This window comes from Podarcis raffonei, chromosome 4, assembly GCF_027172205.1.
Source record: "Podarcis raffonei isolate rPodRaf1 chromosome 4, rPodRaf1.pri, whole genome shotgun sequence".
Classification (NCBI taxonomy): domain Eukaryota; kingdom Metazoa; phylum Chordata; class Lepidosauria; order Squamata; family Lacertidae; genus Podarcis; species Podarcis raffonei.
The window spans coordinates 27,246,341-27,270,092 of record NC_070605.1 but is presented as its reverse complement, the minus strand read 5'-3'; the positions used below and the strand labels follow the sequence as shown (position 1 = coordinate 27,270,092).

The following is a 23,752-nucleotide window of genomic DNA, read 5'->3' as shown; positions in this document are numbered from 1 at the left end:
TAATTATTACTGTATAATTATAAACTTACTGTATAACCTTCGAAGCTTGCATAATCTTAGAAAGGGTGTGGCAGCTGGAGCGGGGTGGGGAGCATGGCTGCAACTATCTCATTACGCTACGCTTGCTCCCGCTGCAGAAACACTTAACATACCTACTACTACCCTCTCTTGTTTCGTGATCTCAGGAGCCTAAAACACACAACGCATCACCTGCGCGCGTGTACGAGAGAAAGACGCGTATTAACCACGAACAGCAAGAGCGAGGAGGGGGGGAACCACCCCAAAATAAAAACTATTTGACGTCTAGCGCTAGGACCTCGGGGAGCCACGGAGAGGCAGCCGGCGTGCTCTCGCGCTGATCAGGGAAAGCGGATTGGCTGCGCTCTTGGGGGCCTGCGAGACTACGGCGCTACGGTTCCGGGTAGCAAGCCGTAGTAGGGGCAGCGGGGCTCGTGCGGGCGGAAGAGGCTGCGCGGCGGCGGCGCGCGGAGAAGGGCGGTTGGTTGAGTGCTGAGGGCAAGGCGAGCGGACGCAGCGCGTGCCCTCCGTCACCCCCCCCGCCCACCGTCGTCTGTCTCGGCGGTTGGAACTGCTTACGGGTCGTTTCGTCAGGCGGGCGGAGCTCTCGGGGAGGCCGGAGGGGGGCGGAGGCATCCCGCTCTCCCTCAGCCGTTGCTTGGGGGCGGCGCCCGGGTCTTCTTTTTTTCCTTCCCCTTCCCCTCCTCCTCCGGTGGGAAACTCCCCCGGCTCGCCTCGACGTGTGATTGGGTGGAAGATGGCGCTGCGCGGATGGAAATCCTAATGACAGTCTCCAAATTCGCCTCCATCTGTACCATGGTGAGGAGCGGGCGGAGGGGTGGGCGCTGCTATCTCCCCTTCCGCCCATGTTCGGCTGCCCTGTGTGGTGATGGCGGCGGCGGCGTGAGGAGTCCCCCAGGGGAGAGGGAGCGCCTCGAGCTGGGCTCCGAAGTGGCCTGAGGGCGTGTGCCGAGAGGGGACGGGAGGCCACCGGGTGCACCTCCCTGCCTGAAGGGGCGGCGGCGGGAGGGTATTTCCGCTCGAGTAGACGTTTTATGCCGGGGGTGAGGCCCACCCTGGATTAGGAACCTGGATTAGGGTGGCTGCTGCTTTGGGGCAAACCTTAAAGCAGAAACGTGCGGGGGGTTGGGCTGCTGGATCATGACCTGGAGGCGGATCAGGAACGATGAGTGAGCTGGACGAGTGAGCCCCTTAAAACGAAAAAGGTGTGGAAATGGGTGCGCGGGCAAAGATTTTGGAGGTGGGTCTCAAGGTAGGACTCTATAGAGAGGAGTGTTGGCACAGCAGGATATGAGTAGCTCCTATGAAGGCAGTAAATAATAATAATAATAATAATAATAATAATTTTTATTTATACCCCGCCCTCCCCAGCCAAGGCCGGGCTCAGGGTGGCTAACAAGCAATAATAAAAACAAGTTGAATGAATGCAACTTAAAAACATAGAGCTTCAAGAGAGGAGGGTGCTTTTCCTCATGCAAATTAAAGCACTCTGGTGTGGTAACTGGCGTGTTGCACCAAAAGCGAGGTATCCTGTGTTTTTAAAAGGCTAACACATTGTGGCATAAGCTCTTGTGGGCTAAGAGCTTGCTTCATCCGGCAGGTTGAGTGTCCTGCCTGTCAACGTATTCATTTGAATATTCAGCTTCCTCTTCCTAAGGCTTTCTTTCCACATAGGTTTCATTTCCTTATGCTTTAATTACTTGGGAAAGCAGGACAGGATCAAGACCGCTGTTAATCAGCTTTAGAGGGCACAACATTGATGTCAACACTGGCATACTTTGACGTGTGGCTCATTTAAGTAGCTATGAAAGAGAGTAGCAAATGAGGCTTTCAAATACAGACGGCTTGAGTAAATTAAAAAGCCCCCTCAAGGAGGACATTCTTCTTAGCACATGTGGATTTTTATTCATAATCTGTTAAGTGTGCTGACTGGACTTTTCTCACCTTAAAATCCTTAACTGTTTACTTTAAGAGTGGGGAAACTTGATACTATTTCCCTTTTGACATAGAAGCCTTTTAGAAGGTAGGAGCAAAGCAAACAGGAAATCTCTTGCCAAAAGATATGTCACCATTCTGCAGAAGACTGCAAATGTTGCCTTATCTGGGCCCAGTTGGTTTGTAGTAGTTATCAGCCTCAGCCCCACAGGTCTGTGAGAATCATAGTATTGGAGTTTGCATTGAAGTGGCTAGTGACATCTTTCTTTCGAACAGGCTGGCCCCTGTCCTCCCAAGGGTTTTGTTGTGGCTCCCCTGGACCTGAGTAATTTGGCAACTGATTTTTTTTAAAAAACAACTCTGCTAAAGTGCTGTAATGTTCCCCCTATATTGCTTTGGGATGTCCTCAAAAGTGGACATTTCTGCCTGAACTTAAATGCACATCTTCTTATAGTGAGGTGTTTATGGCAAGAAAGCCTCAGAGTTTTGGAAGCAAGAAAGTTAACTTCGTCCTGTTTCCTGAGCCCTAAGACTTTCTTGCAATGGGAAGGAGAATAGGCACATTTACAAAGTAAGAAGACTTCTGAATCAATTTTTGCTCCTCAGCACAGTAATGGAATAGAAGCAGAAATACTGTGACCCCCCCCCACTTGTCTGCCTGCCTGTCTGAATGTGTGAATGTCTGGCTGTGTGTTTGTGTGGGCATCTGTTGTATATATGGTAAGTGTTTGTGTGTACGCATGCTCATGCATTTATTGACCATGCCACTCTGATCACTTCCATTCTTGATATGTAGGTCTCAGATGGGTGGCCAGCCCTCAGTGCAGCCCTCCTGCTGAAAAAAGTAGCCTGTAGGATGTAGTCTCTGCTTTAAAGACTACAGTACGTCCTTCCTTTCCCCCAATCTCAAATTACTTCCTTCTCCCCTTTATCCAAGTTTTCATAGTTTTTGGTGTTTTCCACAAAGCCCTTGTTCTTTCTCTTACTGTGCATACCTATCTCTCTCCTTTTCTTTTTTTGTCTTTAGCCATCACCTCTTCCTGTAGTTGACATGCCTACATATTAGCAGGGGGGTCTTTTTAATCTCCTGTGTTGCTATTCCTCAGTAGATGCCCATGTGCCTTAGCAAGATGGGCTCTACAAGAATACATTAGGCACAGATGCCTTTTGACTGCTTTATTCAGCCCCACCCCCATACATACAATGTGATGCCATTATACTATGCTCAGTCTTTACTGGAAAAGAAGAAACGTGAGACAAATGATATGTGCATTAGCTGCTTTTTTCTCATGGAAGTTGAGTATCTAGTGATTGTGGGTCAGGAGATACAAGCACATATCCTTCCAAGACAAAAAAAAAGTGCTCAAAAGGCATTGGAATGAGAATTTGTGATATTCTTTCATAACATAAGGGGGAAAATATTTTGAAAATAAAGGAAGAGGGACAGCGAAAACATGTATACTTACCAGTGGGTGCTGAACTGATGAAAGGCTCGTAATGTGAGAAACAGTTAAACTTGCAGTAAAGTATTTATGTACTAAGCAGAGCTGTGAACCTAATAAAATGGAATTTTGAACCACTCTGATGTATCACCACAATACATTTATAGTTATTTTCCGTCTCTTATCTTTTGTCACAGTATCTGTTTTCAGAGTTCCGATATGCAAGTTAGTGCTAGGCACTAGTTGCGCATTTATTCATTTAAACTTATAGCCTGCGCTTCAGCATATAGTCTTTGGGTGGGTTACAAAAATTTCACAGTTAAAAACAAAACACACAGTCATTAAAATCATAAAACTGCAACCACAAAACCAACCAATAATAAAATTAGTAGAACAGGAGTGTAGAGCAACAGTGTTTTAATTCTTTAGTAGGATGAAATACTGATTAAGACATTATCAAAATTTCTAATTATTTAATTGCATTGCCACAAAATTCATTGGGATAGTTCTAATACTGACGCTATGGGATGTTAGTAGCAGGTGAGTAGTTCACTGTTATCAGTCATTATTCTGGCACAATATTTGCTGCCATCATATTTTATTTTTTTGTTTGGAACAGCATCTATCCTGAATCTGCCTGTTGACATTTCTGACAACTGTACAGTGCTGCAGATTTCTAGACTGAATGTCGTATCTTTTTATATACTATTATATACTTATAATAGGGATGCAGGTGGCGCTGTGGGTTAAACCACAGAGTCTAGGGCTTGCCGATCAGAAGGTTGGCAGTTCGAATCCCCGCGACGGGGTGAGCTTCTGTTGCTCAGTCCCTGCTCCTGCCAACCTAGCAGTTTGAAAGCACGTCAGAGTGCAAGTAGATAAATAGGTACCGCTCCAGCGGGAAGGTAAACGGCGTTTCCGTGAGCTGCTCTGGTTCACCAGAAGCAGCTTAGTCATGCTGGCCACATGACCCGGAAGCTGCACGCCGGCTCCCTTGGCCAATAAAGCGAGATGAGTGCCGCAACCCCACAGTCGTCCGCGACTGGACCTAATGGTCAGGAGTCCCTTTACCTATATACTTATTAACGCATTTCAGAGCAACATTGCAACTTAAGAGATGAAATACAGTAATGTGACAATAAAAAAAACATGGCAGTATGAAAAAAACGTGTAAAGTTTTCATTTAGCACTGAAAAGAGAATAAAGATGGTGCCCCACAACCCTCTTTGAGAAGGCAGTTCCACAAATCAGGTTCTGCCACAAGGGTATACAAATACTGGTGAATAGCAGAAGTGTTTTAAAAATCTGATTTTAAATGTTGCTGGTTTTAGATAATGAATATTAAAATGCTTCTAGATTTCTGGTTTTGTATGCTGCTGTGACAACCCTTGGTTGGGCTGAGCATCATGAGGTAAATGCAATGGATAGTAGATTTGCAATGAATGCATTGGACAATGACAGATAGCTCTACTCTTTTCTCCTCACTTAAACTTATACTTGACATTTTTCTTTTCAAAGCCCAGCTACATATTAAGTTAAATGCATAGATTTGCATAGGTTTTCGTGGTTTGATTTTTTCTTAAGAGGAGATCTAGATCAGGTCTGTGGCAGGGCTGCTTTACTCCTAAAACAACACTGTAGTTTAGCCTTTGCCCTGTGTGCTAATAAGAGGCATACTAAGCAAGTATCTATGGCTGATTAAGCATCCTGGTAGGAGAGGGCGCTGAATCTGATTACCCAGACCAGAGGTTATGCAAGTTTGCTCTCCACTGTGAGAATAGTTCAATCTTTGTATGGGAACAATAAGGTTCTTTGACTTCTGAGATTGGTTCGAAACAGGGAACTTTAAAGGTTTTGTATGTGATCTGGTAGTGTTCATATATCATTAAATAATGCTGCCAGCTTGTGTTGAAGAAAGCAATTAAATCACATGTAGTAGTAGTAATAATAATAATAATAATAATAATAATAATAATAATAATATATTTTTATCCCTCCCATCTGGCTGGGTTTCCCCAGCCACTCTAGGCAGCTTCCAGCAGAATATTAAAATACAATAGTCTGTTAAACATTATAAGCTTCCCTAAACAGGGCTGCCTTCAGATGTCTTCTAAAAGTCTGGTAGTTGTTTTTCTCTTTGACATCTGGTGGGAGGGCGTTCCACAGGGCGGGTGCCACTACTGAGAAGGCCCTCTGCCTGGTTCCCTGTAACTTGGCTTCTCGCAGCGAGGGAACCACCAGAAGGCCATCGGCACTGGACCTCAGTATCCGGGCAGTACGATGGGGGTGGAGACGCTCCTTCAGGTATACTGGACCGAGGCCGTTTAGGGCTTTAAAGGTCAGCACCAATACTTTGAATTGTGCTCGGAAATGTACTGGGAGCCAGTATAGATCTTTCAAGACTGGTGTTATGGTCTCAGCGGCTGCTCCCAGTCACCAGTTTAGCTGCCGCATTCTGGATTAGTTGTAGTTTCAGGGTCACCTTCAAAGGTAGCCCCACATAGAGCGCATTGCAGTAGTCCAAGCAAGAGATAACTAGAGCATGCACCACTCTGGCGAGACAGTCCACGGGCAGGTAGGGTCTCAGCCTGCATACCAGATGGAGCTGATAAACAGCTGCCCTGGACACAGAATTGACCTGCGCCTCCATGGACAGCTGTGAGTCCAGACTGACTCCCAGGCTGGGCACCTGGTCCTTCAGCGGCACAGTTACCCCATTCAGGACCAGGGAGTCCTCCACACCTGCCCGCTTCCTGTCCCCCAAAAAGAGTACTTCTGTCTTGTCAGGATTCAGCCTCAATCTGTTAGCCACCATCCATCCTCCAGACACTCACACAGGACCTTCACCGCCTTCACTGTTTCTGATTTGAAAGAGAGGTAGAGCTGGGTACAAAGTGTGATATCCAGCCTGCCTTTCCAAAATGAATAAATTACAAGTGGATAAGAAAGCACAACACAGCAGCCAATATGTCAAATATTGAGATACATCATCAGAGAAAACAAACCCACCCTAGAGCCAGAAGGAGTGTAAAGGAAATGAGGCCAAATGAACATAACCATTTCCCCTATAAATATCTCTAAAACCTAGGGATAGAATCAAAGGCCTGGTGAAGGGTGACCTAATCTTAATAATCAAGCACAGCCCATTGCTGCTAGCCAAAGAGAGAGTATGAAATGGACTGACCCAGCCATTAAAATTGTAAAAACTCAGGAAAAAAGAATAATCATACCCGCCCCCCGGAAACCTTCCTGTCAAATCTTCCGATAACATTAAGTGGGATAGCAGTAAAGACTAGCACTCAGATTCTCCTCTGGCTTCAATGGCTTGATATAATCATTGATTGCCATTAAGTCTGAAGTTGACAAACTAAGCTTAGCACTAATCAGGAAGTAGGTTTGTAAGCTGGGAAACTCCCCATGTGTGCAAGGGAAGTGCAACCTTAAAAGGGGTATAATGGTGAATACACTCTTCAAAAACCAATTATCTGTACAAATGCTAATAGGTTTTTTTATATTTTCAAGCTGCTTTGAACCAAAAATTGGCTCCCAAAGTAGCTTACAGCAGATAGAAGATAATACGAAGTGTTACTGTGAGAGGGGGTTCTCAGCTGGGTAATAGATTTCCATTTTGTTTTTCCTCTGTCAGTATCCTAGCAACTCAGACCACCCCAGGGAAACAAACCACCCAATCATATTAAATTCACCATCCCTTGACATCCCTTGCTGAATGCAACAGGTTTAATCAGTACCATCAGGCAAGTTGTCACATTGTAGATTGAATAGTTTTATGTTCACGACATAATACATTTTCTGTTTTACTGATCTTCTTCTGTATACTTTGACATTGTGATTATGCACTTAATTATGAAGCCCATCATGTGCTTTGTTGAAAAAGTATATTTCCATACATTTTAAATAGGGCAACCTGTACAAAGTTCATTCATCAGTTAGAATCTCCCTGTAAGTCTCCTCAAAAGACAACCAATGTCACTTTAGTCAACCATTGGTAAAGGTTCAAGCAGAATTATGATCTCTGAACTCTTTGTATTTTTAAACCAGTGACTTCATAAAAGATTTCAATGTGAAATGTTGGATCCATAATTGCAAAACTGTTTATCCATCCTACAGAGGAGCATGCATTCATTTAATAAAGAAAATCTTGGCAGTAAGGTCATCAATAGGAATTGAATCACATTCTTGTGTTGCTACTTCCTCCGTCATGACTATATTTAAATATTTAAGTAAATTTAAGTATATTAATTCCAGTTATACATAAAAATGGAAGGAGATTAGTACTAGGATGTTATCCTGGTAGTTAATGTCAGAAATGATGGGTGTGCAAATTAATGCTACTTAGTCCTTTACCATAAAATTTAACCTGGAGTCCTATACAAATGTAAGAAAGAGCAACATTAAACATACCAGGGCTTCTCAATAGCCATGCCTAAGGTTTTTGCTTATACTTGAGTATGTTTAACTAATCCAAGAAGTCCTTGTAAGTGCTGGACTATATTCACAAATTTGTCAAGACAGGCATAAGTCCGAGGAACAGATGCATGTTATCAAGTCAATGAGCAATGTAAAGATCAGCTAATTTTTGCATTCGTATAACTAACATGTGCAGGATCTTTATTTTTAAACATCACGATTCCAATAATGTGCTACAACCTTCAAAAATGAGCATGGATGCCTTTAATTTTCAGCCCTTCTAGTTAAAACTGACTCTATAACGCTTTAGTGTGGAGTAGAATTGTGAGGATTCCCTCCATACATTTAGTAATGTGTCAGGCTTCCGCAGCTATGAGCTTGGCTTCTTCCCTCCCATATTGATCTCTCAAAACATAATGATCCTTCAGATGTCCTTAAACACGCTGGACAGCAGCTAGCTTTAGCTAACCAAGAACTAATAACTTAGATAAATAAATATTAAAGGCATGCTCCATTTTAAACCATTTTAATTTCAGAGTGTAGTTACTGGCCTGGGTCACTTAAACAAGATTCTGGAGCAGCTGGGGAACTGCTAGCATGTTACCTGGTAAACTAGTTTGGCTTCTCTGTCTTCCTTCTATCCTAATAGCAGCAGGCTGCAATATTATATTATGTTTTATGGCTTAATGATAATGTGCCTGCCATCGCAGGTTTGCATTTCTAGTATAATTTCTGACCTTTAGCTCTCTTTGTGTGAGAGAAAGAGGGGGAGTGAGTACGTTGCCGTAAGTGAAAAATGACATGGGAGCTGCTGCTAAAACCATTGGTGGTTTAATCTATTTGAAAGTGTTCTGTGTTTTTTTTAACCCAGGCATCTGGTTAAAGTGGAAATTTAAATTTTTGTCATTGTAGTCTCGCTTGTTTGTCTTATGGCAGATTTGTTAATACATTGTTTGTCAGACCTGTTTATAGGATTTGTAATTTTGGTATATTGTTTTTCTCTGTTTTTATTACTTTTTCCCCAATTCTGAGATTGAAAATAATGAAGAGCAGGCTATAAATACTGTAAACAAATTAAAAACAACAGCAACTATGTGTTGTGTGAAGAAGTAACAAACAGAAGTACTGTTTGTTAGTGTTACAAACTAGTATATCAGTTGTCAGCTCAACATGCACAGGCATACTGTTGTATGTACAGAGAAACTTGCATCGCTGGTTGTATTCTTGTTTTGGGCATCCTCCTTTAGTTGTTCTTAAGCAAACCCTTTGCCTAATTTGCCTGCATGGGTAAACTGTGCCATAGAACAGGTCATGGTAATTACTGGTGTGTGTTTTTCCCTCCCTCTAGGGCGCTAATGCCTCGGCCTTGGAGAAAGAAATTGGTCCGGAACAGTTTCCAGTCAATGAGCATTATTTTGGTTTAGTAAATGTAAGTTGCAGATATTACTTATTTTGAAAGAAAGTAAATGTATATGAAAGAAGTTGCTTGCCTGTGCCTTAGGGCTACACAAATTCTGGACATAAAGAAATTATAAAATCTCTCTAGTACTTGATTAAACGTGTTTTTTATTTTGAGTGGAAAAATATATTCAATCTTTATTCAGACTTAAGTTCAGACTCTAAACTAAGTGCAAGAGCAGTGTTTTAAACTGTTATGGAGAATCCTAGGATTCCTAGGAAGCCTGGTAGGGGTTACGCAATGAGAAGGTGAGTGAAAGTGAAGAAGAGTCCCTGAAAGACAGCTTGCCCATCTCTGGTAGTTTCCTTTTTTGCAATGTACATACAGCCTCAGGAGAGGTATATCCTAGGTCTCTCATTGTTCATGAGAGCCAGTTGTGACGCTAGCCAATGCCTGCCATTTGTGCCAGCCTGAGTGTCCACTCAGAATATGCAGAGAACTATATGCAGTGTGCTGGGTGTCCATGGTGCATGTTCACGGTATATTGGAGTTAAAGTTAAGAGGATTTGCTGAAGCTGGAAACAATGGCATTAGGATATCTTTAAACTAAAAATTAAAAGCAGCCAACAAGCAAAACTCCTATCTTAATTGGACTGAAACCTTGTATTCTTATGTTTGTAGTTGATGCATTAGATCAAAAGGACAATCATATAATATTCATTGCAGTTGTTTAATTGACTGGGAGTTGGACCTGTTTAAAAGATGCCTCAAACAGCTGGTAGACTGTATGGCTTTCAAAACTTAAAATAGTGATATATGGGTTCTCTGTTTCCCGCCCCATTAAAAAAAACACAACCCCATGTTTCTGCGGTGATCTTGGCGCATATAACGCTGCGGGCCCTCACACATTTCTCTTTTCTCTTTCTAGCAATAATTCCCTTATGTTAGTGACCTTAACAGTGATTCATGGTTACTTTTGCACCAACTCTAACCTTGTTTGACCCTAATAGAACTCCCAGCTAAGCCAAAATTTGAAGTGAAACATTGGTGTAGTTGTAATGATAGAACCATAGGTAAGCTTGACAAGGAAGAAGAGGGAACTTGCTCTGAAGAGGGGGAAGAGGAAGTACATGAGCCTATGGCTCATGCTGTCATGTAACATTACTAAACAGAGCTATCAGCCTCTTGACAAGGAACTTGTACTGTGAACTTTAAATTTTACAGCATTAACAGTGCATACATTTTATAAAATGGAGAATACAACATAGAGAGTTATACCCAAATGTAACTTCCCGGGAGCGGAACAGTTTCTATAAGTGGAATTGGGCTCTCCCTTCCTCTCCACCTCCTGTAGTGTCCCTCATGACCCTCACATTTTTCCTGGAAATTTGGGGGACCCTCCAAAACAGATCTGAGGCAGAGAAAAGGCAGCCCCATTGCTCAGTTAGACTATTATTTGACATCAGCTATTACCCAGAGTTTTTCTGGTGAATTTTCAAAACAATAACATTTACTAATGCTGCATAGATTTCCATTGTAGAAAGAAAATTCATTGGTTGTCAGATATTTCTAAAAATAAAATGTGTACAACAGAGAAGCCAGATGGCAGTAAAAGGTGCATACTTTGCTGACTGTTAAATATGCCACTAGTTAATGGATAAGTTAAACTTCAGTCTCCAAAAATCAGTAAGAGACACTTTTGCTAAGATACACTTTTGTTTCACACCACTCTCTTTGTAAACAGTCTTCCTTTTCAGTGAGAACTAATAGATCATTTCTTTGTGTTCTAGTTTGGAAATACATGCTACTGCAATTCAGTTCTTCAGGCACTTTATTTTTGTCGTCCATTTCGGGAGAAAGTCTTGGCATACAAAAGTCAGCCCAGAAAAAAGGAAAGTCTCCTTACTTGCTTAGCTGATCTTTTCCACAGCATAGCCACCCAGAAGAAAAAAGTTGGAGTAATACCTCCAAAAAAGTTCATAACAAGACTTCGGAAAGAGAATGGTAATGCTTTATTCTGCTGTTATGACACGTTTACCTTTATCAGTTTTACTGAGTCAGAAAAAGGGTGTTGTCTCTCTGTTGTTCATTCTTGTTCTTCTAATTTGGACTGACACTCAGAAATGGAACTTATGGTTCCCCACCCCGCCCTGGTGATAATTAAAGTACTGTATTATCCCTATTATCCCTATTAAATGGGGGCATAACCCTGTATTTTGCCACACTTACAATAAATATTTTATTTTAAAGGTTTAAATGTCACCCTGTATTGAGGTGGTTTACAATCACATAATATCACTAAGATGCACAGCAAAATTCCAGTAAAATTTAAAATTTGATGGCCATATCATTTACACTTACTTTGCCTCTTTTTATTAGAATATGCTAAAACAGCCATAACATATATCCTAAGGACAATAATGTTTCTTAAACAGTATTTTTAAACTATTAAAATTCTCAGAATGATGTCCAGTATGTGTACTAGTGGAGAGTGGAGTTTGTTTATTGCAAAACTCTTTTGCATAATATTGGAAGGTGGTCTATCTATAGATATAACGTACTTGCTTTTTGTTCAACCGTCTTATATCCTAGTTAATTTGTTTTGCAGAGCTTTTTGACAACTATATGCAGCAAGATGCGCATGAGTTCCTGAACTATCTGCTAAATACAGTTGCCGATATTTTGCAAGAGGAGAGTAAACAAGAGAAGCAAAACGGTCGTTTACCGAATGGCAGCATTGACAGTGAAAATAACAACAGTCCACCAGACCCAACGTGGGTTCATGAAATTTTTCAGGGAACGTTAACAAATGAAACCAGATGTCTTACTTGTGAAACGGTAGGTATTTCCTATAGATTACTTTGATTTCATTTATTGTGCAAATGTGTTTTTTGTATCCTTGTTTCTATATCAGTCAATCAAATCTTTATTATGGTCACAGAGCAGCATAAGTAGGGTGGGGAACAATCATTTAAAATCTGTAAAACGTTTTGGAAAGCTAAAATTATTAAAACAGAAGGTTTAAAAAGGTATAAAAAGCCTATAAGGTATAAAAGCCTATAAGAATCTAAACGAGGCTAAAATAATCTAAAAGAAGGGTTAGGAGCATTCTCGCTTCTCAGCCTTTTGGCTAAGATCAATTGTAGTTGTTTCTGTAGTGTATCACAACTCTTTTGACTGCATTTAGATAATCATATCTCAGCTTATTAAGCAGTAATATGAATGAGGCTTTTGCCTCCGTTCCGCACACAGCCCTTTCACTCCTTCCTTCACAGTGTGAGCAAACAAAGTGAGGCACCTCTAATTAGAGTTTCCCACATTATCCAAACCAGGAAACTGGTTTACTGGTGTTAGATTTCAGTTGTGTGAGGATTTGAGCACAGAGAAAAATGAAGCTGCTTATTTTGAAGTCTACCTTGATGAAAGTTAACCATTTAATAGCAGCTATTAAAATTAACAATGTTAACGTTTCTTTTCATGATGGAGTAGTCCTAGATCTCTCTAATTCTGCAAACAAGAATGCGTGCCTCCAATTTTTGCAAAAGAATTTCATGGAAAATATGTAGGATCTCTATGTACCAAAGATCAGGACAGAAAAACATTTACAACAAGCCTCTTCCTGCCATATGTGTTAAAAAGTTGCTTCAAGGAGATGGGGAAATTATTTACAAAGGAATCTTGCATTTCATGTTAACACTCAGTTTTGCTAGAGTTCTCAGAGTTTTTGTTCCTTGAAATTAAAGAACTGTCATTCCTAATGCAGGCAACCGGTAGTCAAAATAGCTATTTACCTGCAACTCAGCCCCTTATCATAAATGATAGGATAGACAACTTACGTAATTTGAAGTTCAGAGGTATATGTCAAAATGTGGAATTTAAAAGGCCTAATCTAAAAGTGAGAATGCATAGCACTTTCTTTTAAAATTGGTTACCATTATTTTAAAAGAAGGAGAGTTTTCTGTACACAGGACTCCAACCTAAATATTTATTTTATCCTTGCATTGCAGTATTCAGAGCACTGCAGCATTTTTTGAGGGTCCTGACTTTCTAATATAAAAAAATTCTAGTGCTGTTATGCATTTCTTGCGTGAAAGCACAATTGAATATGGAACTTCAAAGAGAATCTTATGTAGCTTTTAATGCAGACAATGTGTAAGCATATTTTTCAATGAGAGGTGTGCCTCATTAATGAATGAATTATCCAAGACTTAGCTGGTATGTGTCTGCTTTTATATCCATTGTGCTCTGATATTGACCCTCCACCACTGGCATTCTGTCCCCTAACCTCTCCTAGCCTACCCAGTTTCAAAATTGCTGTTACATAATATCCCCCTGGGTAGGATGCCACATACCAAGTTTTACCCAGTGCTTCTTAACTTAACTTCAAGAAAATTTAGTACTCTTTTTTTTTTTGGACGATTCAAAACGAACATCTAGCAGAGTTTTTGTACTTAAAAAAGAAGTAGTAGCAGCAATAGATTTAGATACATCATGACTTTGATTCAGGTCTGGTATTGGGAATGCAAAGACTGATGGAGTCTACTTTTCAGTAACAAGGGTCAGAAAAGGAAAGCTGCTGTGAATTTGCAGTCCAATATTCATATGCTTATTGTGCCAAGAACAATTAATGCTGTGTAAATTTATCTGCAGATGTTGTCCCAGTCAGAACCAAGGCATCAAGATTCCAGTTCCATTTGTATTACTTGCTCTTTTGTCAGTATTTATACATGGGGTATTACAGAACAGAAACTAATATCTATACTGTTAAGACTATATTCATAAGAGACAAATTATATTCCCAATTCATCAACTCGTTTGCTTTTATCTTGCTCACTGGAGAGCGTACAGAGTTCAGCAGGTTTCCAAACCAAGTTCTGACAAGTGTTGCCTTAGGCATTTGACAGTGTATTCTATTCTATCTTTCATAAAGCTTCTGTATCTGCTGTAAGAAAAACAAAAAGCAAACAAAAAAATGAACGTGAAAAAATGCATTTTTTCTGGTCTGCATACTGGTAAATAGAAGAAAATGGTAAACCCATCTTACTAATGTGCTTGTATGGCCTGTTAAATGGTAATTCATCTTGAAAAACCCCTATTAGCTTTTTATCACCATTTGATTTATAGGTCACTTTGAGACCTAATTTCAAAATGTGCTTTGTGCAGAGAAATAATATTTATTTTGCACCCCCCCTCCAAATTGCAGATAAGCAGTAAAGATGAAGATTTTTTAGACCTTTCTGTTGATGTGGAGCAAAACACGTCTATCACTCACTGTTTAAGGTATGGAAGATATTCAAATTTTGGACTGTTTGTTTGTTTGATTTCTTACCCACCCTTCACCATAAAGTTCCAGGGAGGTTATAAGAATATAATATGCCCATATAAAATCAGCTGAAATGGTTACAATTATAAAAATAAGTAATACTATTCTAGCCAGAGCACTATAAATTCAGCAAAAGAGGTGGGTCTCACAAAACAATATACTTTGACTGTCACAGGCCAGGCTAAAGAGGTGCATCTTTAGCATATATTGAAAGCTATATGGCAAATATGCTAGATGCACCTCTGTAGGGAAGGGAGTCACACAATTTCCTGGCCTGCCATTCCCACGTTTCTGTATTCATCCATACTATGCAAGTTAACAAGAGAGAAAGTTGGTAAAAATGTATCTTTTATTGCACTGACTTAGACTGCTACTAGGAATCTCAAGCCTTTCCCTTTCATGGAGCTCTTCACGCTCTCTATTAACCAAACTTGAACTACTAGATGTCATTATACCTGCTATGGCTTTCTTGTCCTTTGGGATTGGCATGTCAATCACTGCCAGCTTAAATTCAGTACATTTAAGCAAGATGTTGAGAGTTGGTCTGGCTTTCACGTTAATGCCTGTTCTTCTATTTTAGGGGATTCAGCAATACAGAAACCCTGTGCAGTGAATATAAATATTACTGTGAAGAGTGTCGCAGTAAACAGGAAGCACACAAAAGGTACCATAAGCATATATTGTAGGTTTCACAGTTGTTAGCAACCTATCCAAATATTTCTCCTTACGTTGTGTTTTGAAAGTTTAATTTGGTTATAACACCAATAAATGTTCTGTAGCAACCAAGATACTTGAGGTTCAGTGGGATTAATTTCCTAACTGCGTGATTTCTGCCTCTCACGTTTTCAGCCCCTAATATTTCAATATGATCTAAAAAGCTAATCCTAATTGTCTTCGCTGTCTTCCCACCTACCCCCTTCCCTTTTGTATTTCATCTGCAAATTTTATACACTTACACTGGCTCAAGCTCCAGATGTTACCATGGTACCAGTATTCAGACAAATACTATTTGGAGCAGCCAACCTTGAGTGGCTGGACAAAGCAATGTGAGATGTTATCAGGATATGATCCATCATTGGAGATGGTGAGCACTGTATATTTTAAGAAGATTAAAAATCTTATCTTTAACCAGCTTTTTTTACAAAGATTCTGTGTGAGAAATGGGAATTGTTGGACGTCATGATAAGCTTTGGCATATGACGGGAATGGCCCACATCAGGCTTTCTTTTTTTGCACTCCTCCCCCCTCCTCCTTATTTCAGGAGTGAGAAACCCGTTCCCCGCCCTTCAAGGGCTGCATGCTGGCAATGGGAGAAGCCAGAGCCAAAAGGGGAAGGGCTTTTTCTCATCCTCAGAGCAGGCTGCCAAAGGAGGAGGCTGCATGAAATTAGGCTGTGGGCGACAGGTTCTCCATCTCTGGCTTTTTGTTATATGTAATCTAAGCCCGACCAGCTGAAAAGGATCCATTTTTATATCCTTGTATAGGAGAACATAGGCTACTGTAGACATTTTGACATGAATTGTTCTGTTTATAAAATTGCATATGTGGCTCATTTACCTATGTAACATTTTCATTTCTATATATGTTTCCATTATTTTCTTTGGAGGTTTGACTCTTCGTGGTGATGATGACGTATGACTTAAGCTACAGTTTAGCCGAGTGATGATTAAAATTTCATAAAACTATTCTCATCTATGCTTAAGTCATTAATTAAATTGATCAGTACTTTTGTGGAATTTCACCTGATGCTTCTGTAAGAGTTGAGTGTTTTTAGTTTTGATAAAAGGATGTCTATCTGAAGGGTTGTCATGCAGACAAGTAGACATCTTTGTTGCTCCAGAGGGCAGAACTAGAACCACTGGGTGGAAACTGCAGGGAAAGGGATTTTGGCTAAGCATTCAAAGAAGCTTCCTAGTGGCAAGAGCTATTATACAATAGAAAAGACTTGCATTGGAAAACAGGGGCTCTCCTTTGTTGGAGGTATTCTAACAGATGCTGGGCAGCCACTTGTCATGTATGCCACAGTTGCATCCTGCACTACAGAGCCTGTACTGAGTAGAGAATTTAGACTCAATGGCCTCCAAAGTCTCTTCCAACTCTATGATTCTATGGGTCAGGAAACTATCAGTCCTTGAATATATTCACTCAGCATTTTTTGTCTGCGGTAGCTGTAGTTCTACACCATGGAAGTGATAGATTTCTAGCTACTTAGGTCTGCAACTGGTTTTCACCTTCACCTCACGGTGGGTCTCACCAGTAGCACCATTGCTTGTTTTATTACACTTTTAAGAAAAAGAGGAGATAAAGCAAGAGAATCAGAAGGGAGGAAAGCAGAGGGATAAGACTATATGGTTTTTTAAAGCAGTAAAAACAGATCTCACTTTGGAGGCTAGGGTTAAAACTGAGTTCCAAATCTAGAAATGATATTACTTTTTACATTATATCAATTTTTCTACAAGGGATGTGTTCACTAGATAAAATGAAGCAGTAAGGCCTTTGCTTTAGCCATCACTGTTTACCAGTAGGATCCAACAACTGTTAATAATAACTATGGTTCCTAAAAGTTTAAATAAAATATTGGTGTTGGTATACTTGCAACACAGTCCTAATGATGTCTGCTCAGAACAATGTCCTATTGAATTTAATGGGGGCTATTCCAAGGTATGTAGGGTTGGAATTGCAACCTTGTATATTTATTCAGTTCAGTTTTTAATTTAATGTCTATAAAGTGTGGTATTCCATGTTTTAGACTATTTTAAAAGTAAATTTGTATGTAATAATTCACATTACCTGTCCATCAACCTTCATTGTTCAAACCATTGCTGTTTTCATCTTGTTTGCTTTTAAGTGCATGGCTGTGCTTCAGGAAAGTAAAGCATGCATTTGCAAGCAGTGATGTACTCCTGAAGTTTAATGATGCCTGATTTTCAGTGTGAAAAGTGGTTTGTTAAGGGGTGCAAAAAGCTCTGACATGCTGCTCCTTAGTGAACATTTTAGAACTTTCTTAATTTTTGCATACCAACTAGGAATTGCAGAATGAGCGTGTTGATGCCATTGTGTGGATTGATGATGTCCATAAGCATGTTATTCATTTGCACTGCATTGCTTTTTAAATGGGCTGCCCCAGATAGTCAGGTACTGTATAGAGGACTAGATTGTATAGGAGGGAATGTCTTCAGGAATGTCTTCCCATTTCCATTAATATGCACACGCACACCCCACTTGCAAACAATCTACATTATTTTGCAAAGATGTGAAAAATTGCCCCAAAGGAGTGGAATGTTTTACAGGAGTAGAACATGCTCACAAAATGCTCACCCCTTCTGGCTCAGTGTTGGCACACACACACAAAAAAAGTTTGGCACACAAATATGTTGGCACACATAAAAATTAGTTCCTACTTCAGAAGCTCTGTTCCAAGTTCTCAAAACTGCTTTCAGTCTTCTGTATATAATAGTTTGTGACTTGCTTGGTTTCAACCATGTTACCTTCTATGGCACCTTCCAAATTGCTATGGCACCTTCCAAACATTGTTATGGGCTTTCGGCGGCACGCAATTCTCAACAGCTAGCAAGTGGTAATTGCTGTGTGAATGTATTTCTGTTTAACGTATTTGTATACTTAAGTCAACTGATTTTAATAAGTCTACTGTGAGATATGACTTCATTGGCTATTGCCCACCACCAGAAAAAAGTAGGTTTTAAAATGCAGTTGAATCTTGGACATTTATGACCACACTAAAATAAATACTTTGTTTCAGGATGAAAGTGAAAAAGCTGCCTATGATCCTAGCTCTCCATCTGAAGAGATTTAAATACATGGATCAGCTACATCGATATACAAAACTCTCCTACAGGGTAGTGTTTCCCTTAGAGCTTCGGCTGTTTAATACATCAGGAGATGCCACTAATCCCGACAGAATGTATGATCTTGTGGCTGTGGTAGTCCACTGTGGAAGGTAAGAAAATACAATGTGACACATTCCTGCTACTGATTTACTGTGAAATAGCATTGTATCATTCTTTAAAATCATCAGAACAATAGGCCTTTGATGGACTCTATTAATTTATGTAGAGTTATGTGCCAGCTTTGTTGTTTCCTTCAAGTGTCATAGTTGAGTGTTGTTGTTTTTATACAGCGATTAAATTAGCAAAAAATGGGGGGGGGGGAGCACGTCTTGTTCTTTAGTTGTAGCTGCTTCTTTGGTTCTTGTTCTTTATGAAAAATCAATATTTGAAGCTTGTTTTCATATAAATGTTGTGTTTAAAAGATAAAATAAGCAGAAGTACCATATTTTTCGTCCCATAGGATGCTCCGTCCCATAGGACGCACCTAGTTTTTTGGGGGGGAAATAAAGGAAAAAATTTTTCCCTTTATTTCCCCCCCAAAAAGCAGGTCGGAGAAACCGAACCAGGTCGAGGAACAGCGGGATAGTGGCGCTGCGCCTCCCTGCTGTCCCCCGAGCTTGTGGGGCTGGCCAATGTCTGCCCAGCGCAAGGGGTGCTTTGATTCAGGGTGCCCCACCCGCCGGGCGGCAGGCTGCTATCCACAGTGTGGGGAGCCCTGCAGGTAACTCCTGCAGGGCTCCCCATGCTGCGGATGTATGCCCGGCGCGAGGGGCGCTCTGATTCAGAGTGCCCCCCGCGCAGGGCGGCAGGCTGCTATCCGCAGCGTGGGGAGCCCTGCGGGGAACTCCTGCAGGGCTCTCCACGCTGCGGATGTGTTCCCGGCGCGAGGGGCGCTCTGATTCAGGGCGCCCCGCCCGCCCGCCGGGTGGCAGGCTGCTATCCGCAGCGTGGGGAGCCCTGCGGGGAACTCCTGCAGGGCTCTCCACGCTGCGGATGTGTTCCCAAAGCGCTGGGCGCCCTGAAAGCAGAGCGCCCAACGCTCCGGGAAGCAGGCTCCTATCCGCAGCCTAGACATCCCTGCGGGACCTCCCACAGGGCTGCCTAGGCTGCGGATGTGTTCCCGAAGCGCCGGGCGCCCTGAAAGCAGAGCGCCTGACGCTCCGGGAAGCAGGCTGCTATCTGCAGCCTAGACATCCCTGCGGGACCTCCCACAGGGCTGCCTAGGCTGCGGATGTCTTCCTGAAGCCTGGAGAATGAGAGGGGTCGGTGCGCACCGACCCCTCTCGCTCTCCAAGCTTCAGCGAAAGCCTGCATTCGTCCCATAGGACACACCCAGATTTCCCCTTCATTTTTGGAGGGGGGGAAAGTGCGTGCTATAGGGCGAAAAATACGGTAGTTGTCAGAATTCTTCAACATTTTCTTCTGAGGAAAAAATGATGTTAAAGTTGATGATGACCACAATGTGAATTGCTTTCTTCTTCACAGTGGACCTAACAGAGGACACTATATTGCAATAGTGAAGAGTCATGATTTTTGGTTACTCTTTGATGATGACATTGTAGAGGTAAGAATGTCTGTAATTCTAGATTCTAAACGTTAGAGTAGTTATTCTGTGTCTACTACTTACTTTTAGATTATCTCCAAGACAATAGATTTTGCAAAGAAACTGTTAACCTGTTACCAATGCTAGTAGAACATGGTAACATTTCTAGTAAAGAGAGTATGCCTTTGCATATTATTTTTCTTGCAGTGTCTTTTTCAGTGTGTCTCCTTCTAGCAAACAGCTACTGTAGTAATCTTAAAAGGATAGCCAATGGTGTTTGTTAGCCAGAGGTAAGAATGCAGTTTATGGAATGTATTCCCTGCCCCTGGCAGCCCCCTGCACACACCCCAAATCTGCTCAAGAGGGTTGAGGGGTATGTAGGCTGTTGCAGGAGAGCGGAAGGGGTAATCCTGTTGCATTAGCAGAAATGTGTTCCCAAAATGTTTGCTATTACCCTTAACTTATATCTTTTTTCCTTTGTTATGGAGCATAAGAGTTTAGGCTGTAATCTTGCCACCCCACCCACTGTTGTTGGTTGGAGGAAGGGGACTGTCAGGAGTTCAGCCTACACTCGAGTAGGACCCTGGCAGAGAAACATGCCCAACTGGCATGTTCCCTCCCTCCTGGTCGATTGTTCGGGAGCTTCAATAGCTTTCTTCAGCCCGAACATCACAGCGACCGATGCCAACTGACACTGGCACACTTAGAGATCTGCAGAGTTTGTGCATCATGCGTGACAGACCTCAGCAACTCAGCATTTTGGCTAATCTACTTTATTTACATATAAACACACAGAGAGCACTGCAACATGGCTCCCTCTCTCTCTAGCATCAGACAGCAAAGAGCAAAAGAACAAAGGACAATAGTCCCACTTCACGGAACACAGTAACACAAACATCCTGTCTCCATCACTTCCCACTCTGTGGAGTCAAAACATACACTGTCATGTGACAGACAAAAATCCCATGACTGCAATCATGGATCAGGAATTCTAACATGCAGTCCTGTCTCCTCCCACCCCACCCCCACCAGCAGAGAGGAACATTGCTGATGAGGTTCTGCTGTGGTGGAGGCCCAAGCTGTTCCCAAACTGTTGTGAAGCTCTCACCAGTAGTTCTGCCATTGGCAGTAGCCAGTTGTAAACCCGGAAATGGGGTGGTCTTGCAGTGGGACACTGGAGGTTTTGAATTGACAAGACCCCAGACCGTTGATTATCATTGAGATATGGCAGTGGCTCCAGCACTCTGATCTCTCCCCACCCCAATTAGAATTGCTGTAGCCATGCTAGATAAATTGGAGTGGGTTTTCTTTTTACAGAAATTATATCCTCTGCATTTCATTTCAGAAAATAGATGCACAAGCAATTGAAGAATTCTACGGGTTGACATCGGACATCTCAAAAAACTCTGAGTCTGGTTATATCCTCTTCTATCAGTCTCGGGACTGAAATGGGTCTGTGGTGAAAAGTGACTTCCTGTATCGCTGCTTTTCTGACATTTGTGGAAAGGAGAAAATACTAATTCCAGAGAGAGAGAGAGAAAGAGAGAGAGAAGGAATGCAGAGTCAAAAGAGTGGTAGCACAGTTTGCACAGAACAAAGCTAATGTTTCAGAGAGGCTTTCTTAAGCTCTTTATATCATGCTCATTTAATTTGCTCAGGTGTCATACTGAGAATGCTGATCCGCGACAATTGCTCAGTGGGAACAGAGAGGCCAGCTGCTCTCATAAGAGCTAGCTATCAAGCAGCTGAAACTCTGCTAGAAGATTTTATCAAAAGTCCATTCAAGTTAGTGGTAATATTTTCACGATCTTCAGTACGCTTTGAATTTTGGCCAGTGTTGCACAGGAAATAAGTGTAACAGAAGCAATATTAATTTGACATACATTGTTTGTTTGTTTGTTTGTTTGTTTGTTTGTTTGTTTGTTTGTTTGTTTGTTATTAAAAGTGCAAATGATTCTCTGTTCATTTATGCTCAGTTTCTGGGTTTATCGCACACCTAATTAGAGAGAGTTAGCCTAACAGTTGCCTTCCTGGCCAGAATAAATTAATAGAATTTGGTGTTAGCTAATAGAATCAAGAAGGCAAGTATGTTTTGCTTCTTTTAAGAAGCTTACATTACAGTAATATGTACCTCTATAATTGGTAACAGTTTGGGATTTTAAACTCCCTATGGGGAATAACTTGGTTTATAACTATAGTTTATTTTTATTTATGTATTACTGTAACTTCTAGAGGTTTTGTATTCTTCTCAATTCCAACATGTTTTGGAGCCTAGTTTTGTATATTAGCTTATATCAGATTTAAATATTTTATTTCATTGCTTATCTAAGATTTATCTCATATCTCAATAAGGATACATTCAAAGCCTGAAGCAACTGAGGAAGGTATAGGTTTTACTTCCTTCCATGAGGAACTGATGACTCTGGCTATGTATTTGACATGATTTCTTTAAGGAGTTGGAAAAGGAACTTTCCTCTGACCTTGTAAAACAGCTTACTTGCTTTATCACAGTGAGAGACTAGAGCACCGTTGGTATGCTAGACTTTCTGTTCATAGTCTTCTAAACAATTGGCTGCAAAGTAGGTCAAAGTTCCTCATGCTTAAGTCCCAGTAGAATCAGAGTGTGGGCTTAATTGTGACATTTAATTAAAAATTGAAAATAGTTTCAAAATATCTCAATCTTCAATCTGTGGCTACAGTGGATTTTAAAATCCCAGATGTATGTTGGATAAAATGATTCCTTACAATTCTGTGATGTAAATTCAGTAAAATTTATATAGTAATAAAATTGTCTTTTGATATTTGATTGGATCACGACAGCAACAGATGATAGGGAACTGATCTCTTCTGATGGAATTGAACTCTTCTAGCTAACATTTCCATGCATTATCATTGTTGTCTGATGGTGGCTGAATGTAACTTCTAGAAAGAAAGAAAGAAAGAAAGAAAGAAAGAAAGAGGCTGAGCACACATTCCCAATAAGAGCATTTATGCCTTGATAGAATGTGGTTTTTGTTTTGTTGGACATGTTAAAATGTAAAACTTGCCCCCCTTTTCTGCTGCTATAATTAATGCATATACTTTATCGGTATCATTTAGCTCAGGAAAACAACTTCATATAACTGAACAGATTTCTAACAGGGTCACCAAGTGGGCTACTTTATTTAACAAATGTGAAAATGTCATGTCAAATTGTAAAGATTCTTTTTATATAAAAACAAACGTTATAAAATTCTTGTTTTGGTCTGCACTCTTCTTTTTTTAAAAAAATTAACTGCTACTTAGCTAAAACACCAGCATTTCAAAGAAGACCATATTAAGTCTTAAATGAGAATACATAGTAGTTTAAAAAGTAACAAATGTAAATTAAATATATGGCTTATGGTTCATAGCCATTGTGACTTTCCTATAGGGTGACGTGAAGCTTGAATAATTTTGATACGGGATCTTTTGATAAAGAGAGGAGAGTGTATGCTGCTTTACATCAGCAATGTGTGTGGAGTTTTTTCAAACGAGGCTTTGCTTCTGGCTACTGTTTCTCAGATGCCTGAAATTCCAAGAATGGCTTAGGGTGGTATTCAGTTAAGTTTTACTTAGAGTAGGCCAACTGAAATTAGTGAACATGATTAAATTAGGTACATTAATTTCAGTTTTTCAACACTGAGTAAAACTGAGTTGAATACCACAGAGATTCATGCAAGGACTTGCACATATATCCAGTGATATATGTACTTTTTCTAAATTCATTTCCTTGTACACCTGGCTCCCTTTCATATCACAACTGTTTTGAAATTC

At 40.8% G+C, this 23,752-nt stretch overlaps 1 protein-coding gene across 1 annotated transcript; it reads left to right on the top strand.

Moving 5' to 3' along the window:
• Nucleotides 1-521: 521 nt before the first annotated feature.
• Nucleotides 522-21,471, top strand: USP12 (ubiquitin specific peptidase 12). The gene is made up of 9 exons (XM_053385932.1): nt 522-837; nt 9,193-9,273; nt 11,034-11,247; nt 11,852-12,081; nt 14,447-14,523; nt 15,147-15,230; nt 18,327-18,524; nt 19,900-19,978; nt 21,303-21,471. The coding sequence occupies exons 1-9, from the start codon at nt 790-792 to the stop codon at nt 21,402-21,404; spliced, it is 1,113 nt and encodes a 370-aa protein (XP_053241907.1). The 5' UTR covers nt 522-789; the 3' UTR covers nt 21,405-21,471.
• Nucleotides 21,472-23,752: the final 2,281 nt, after the last annotated feature.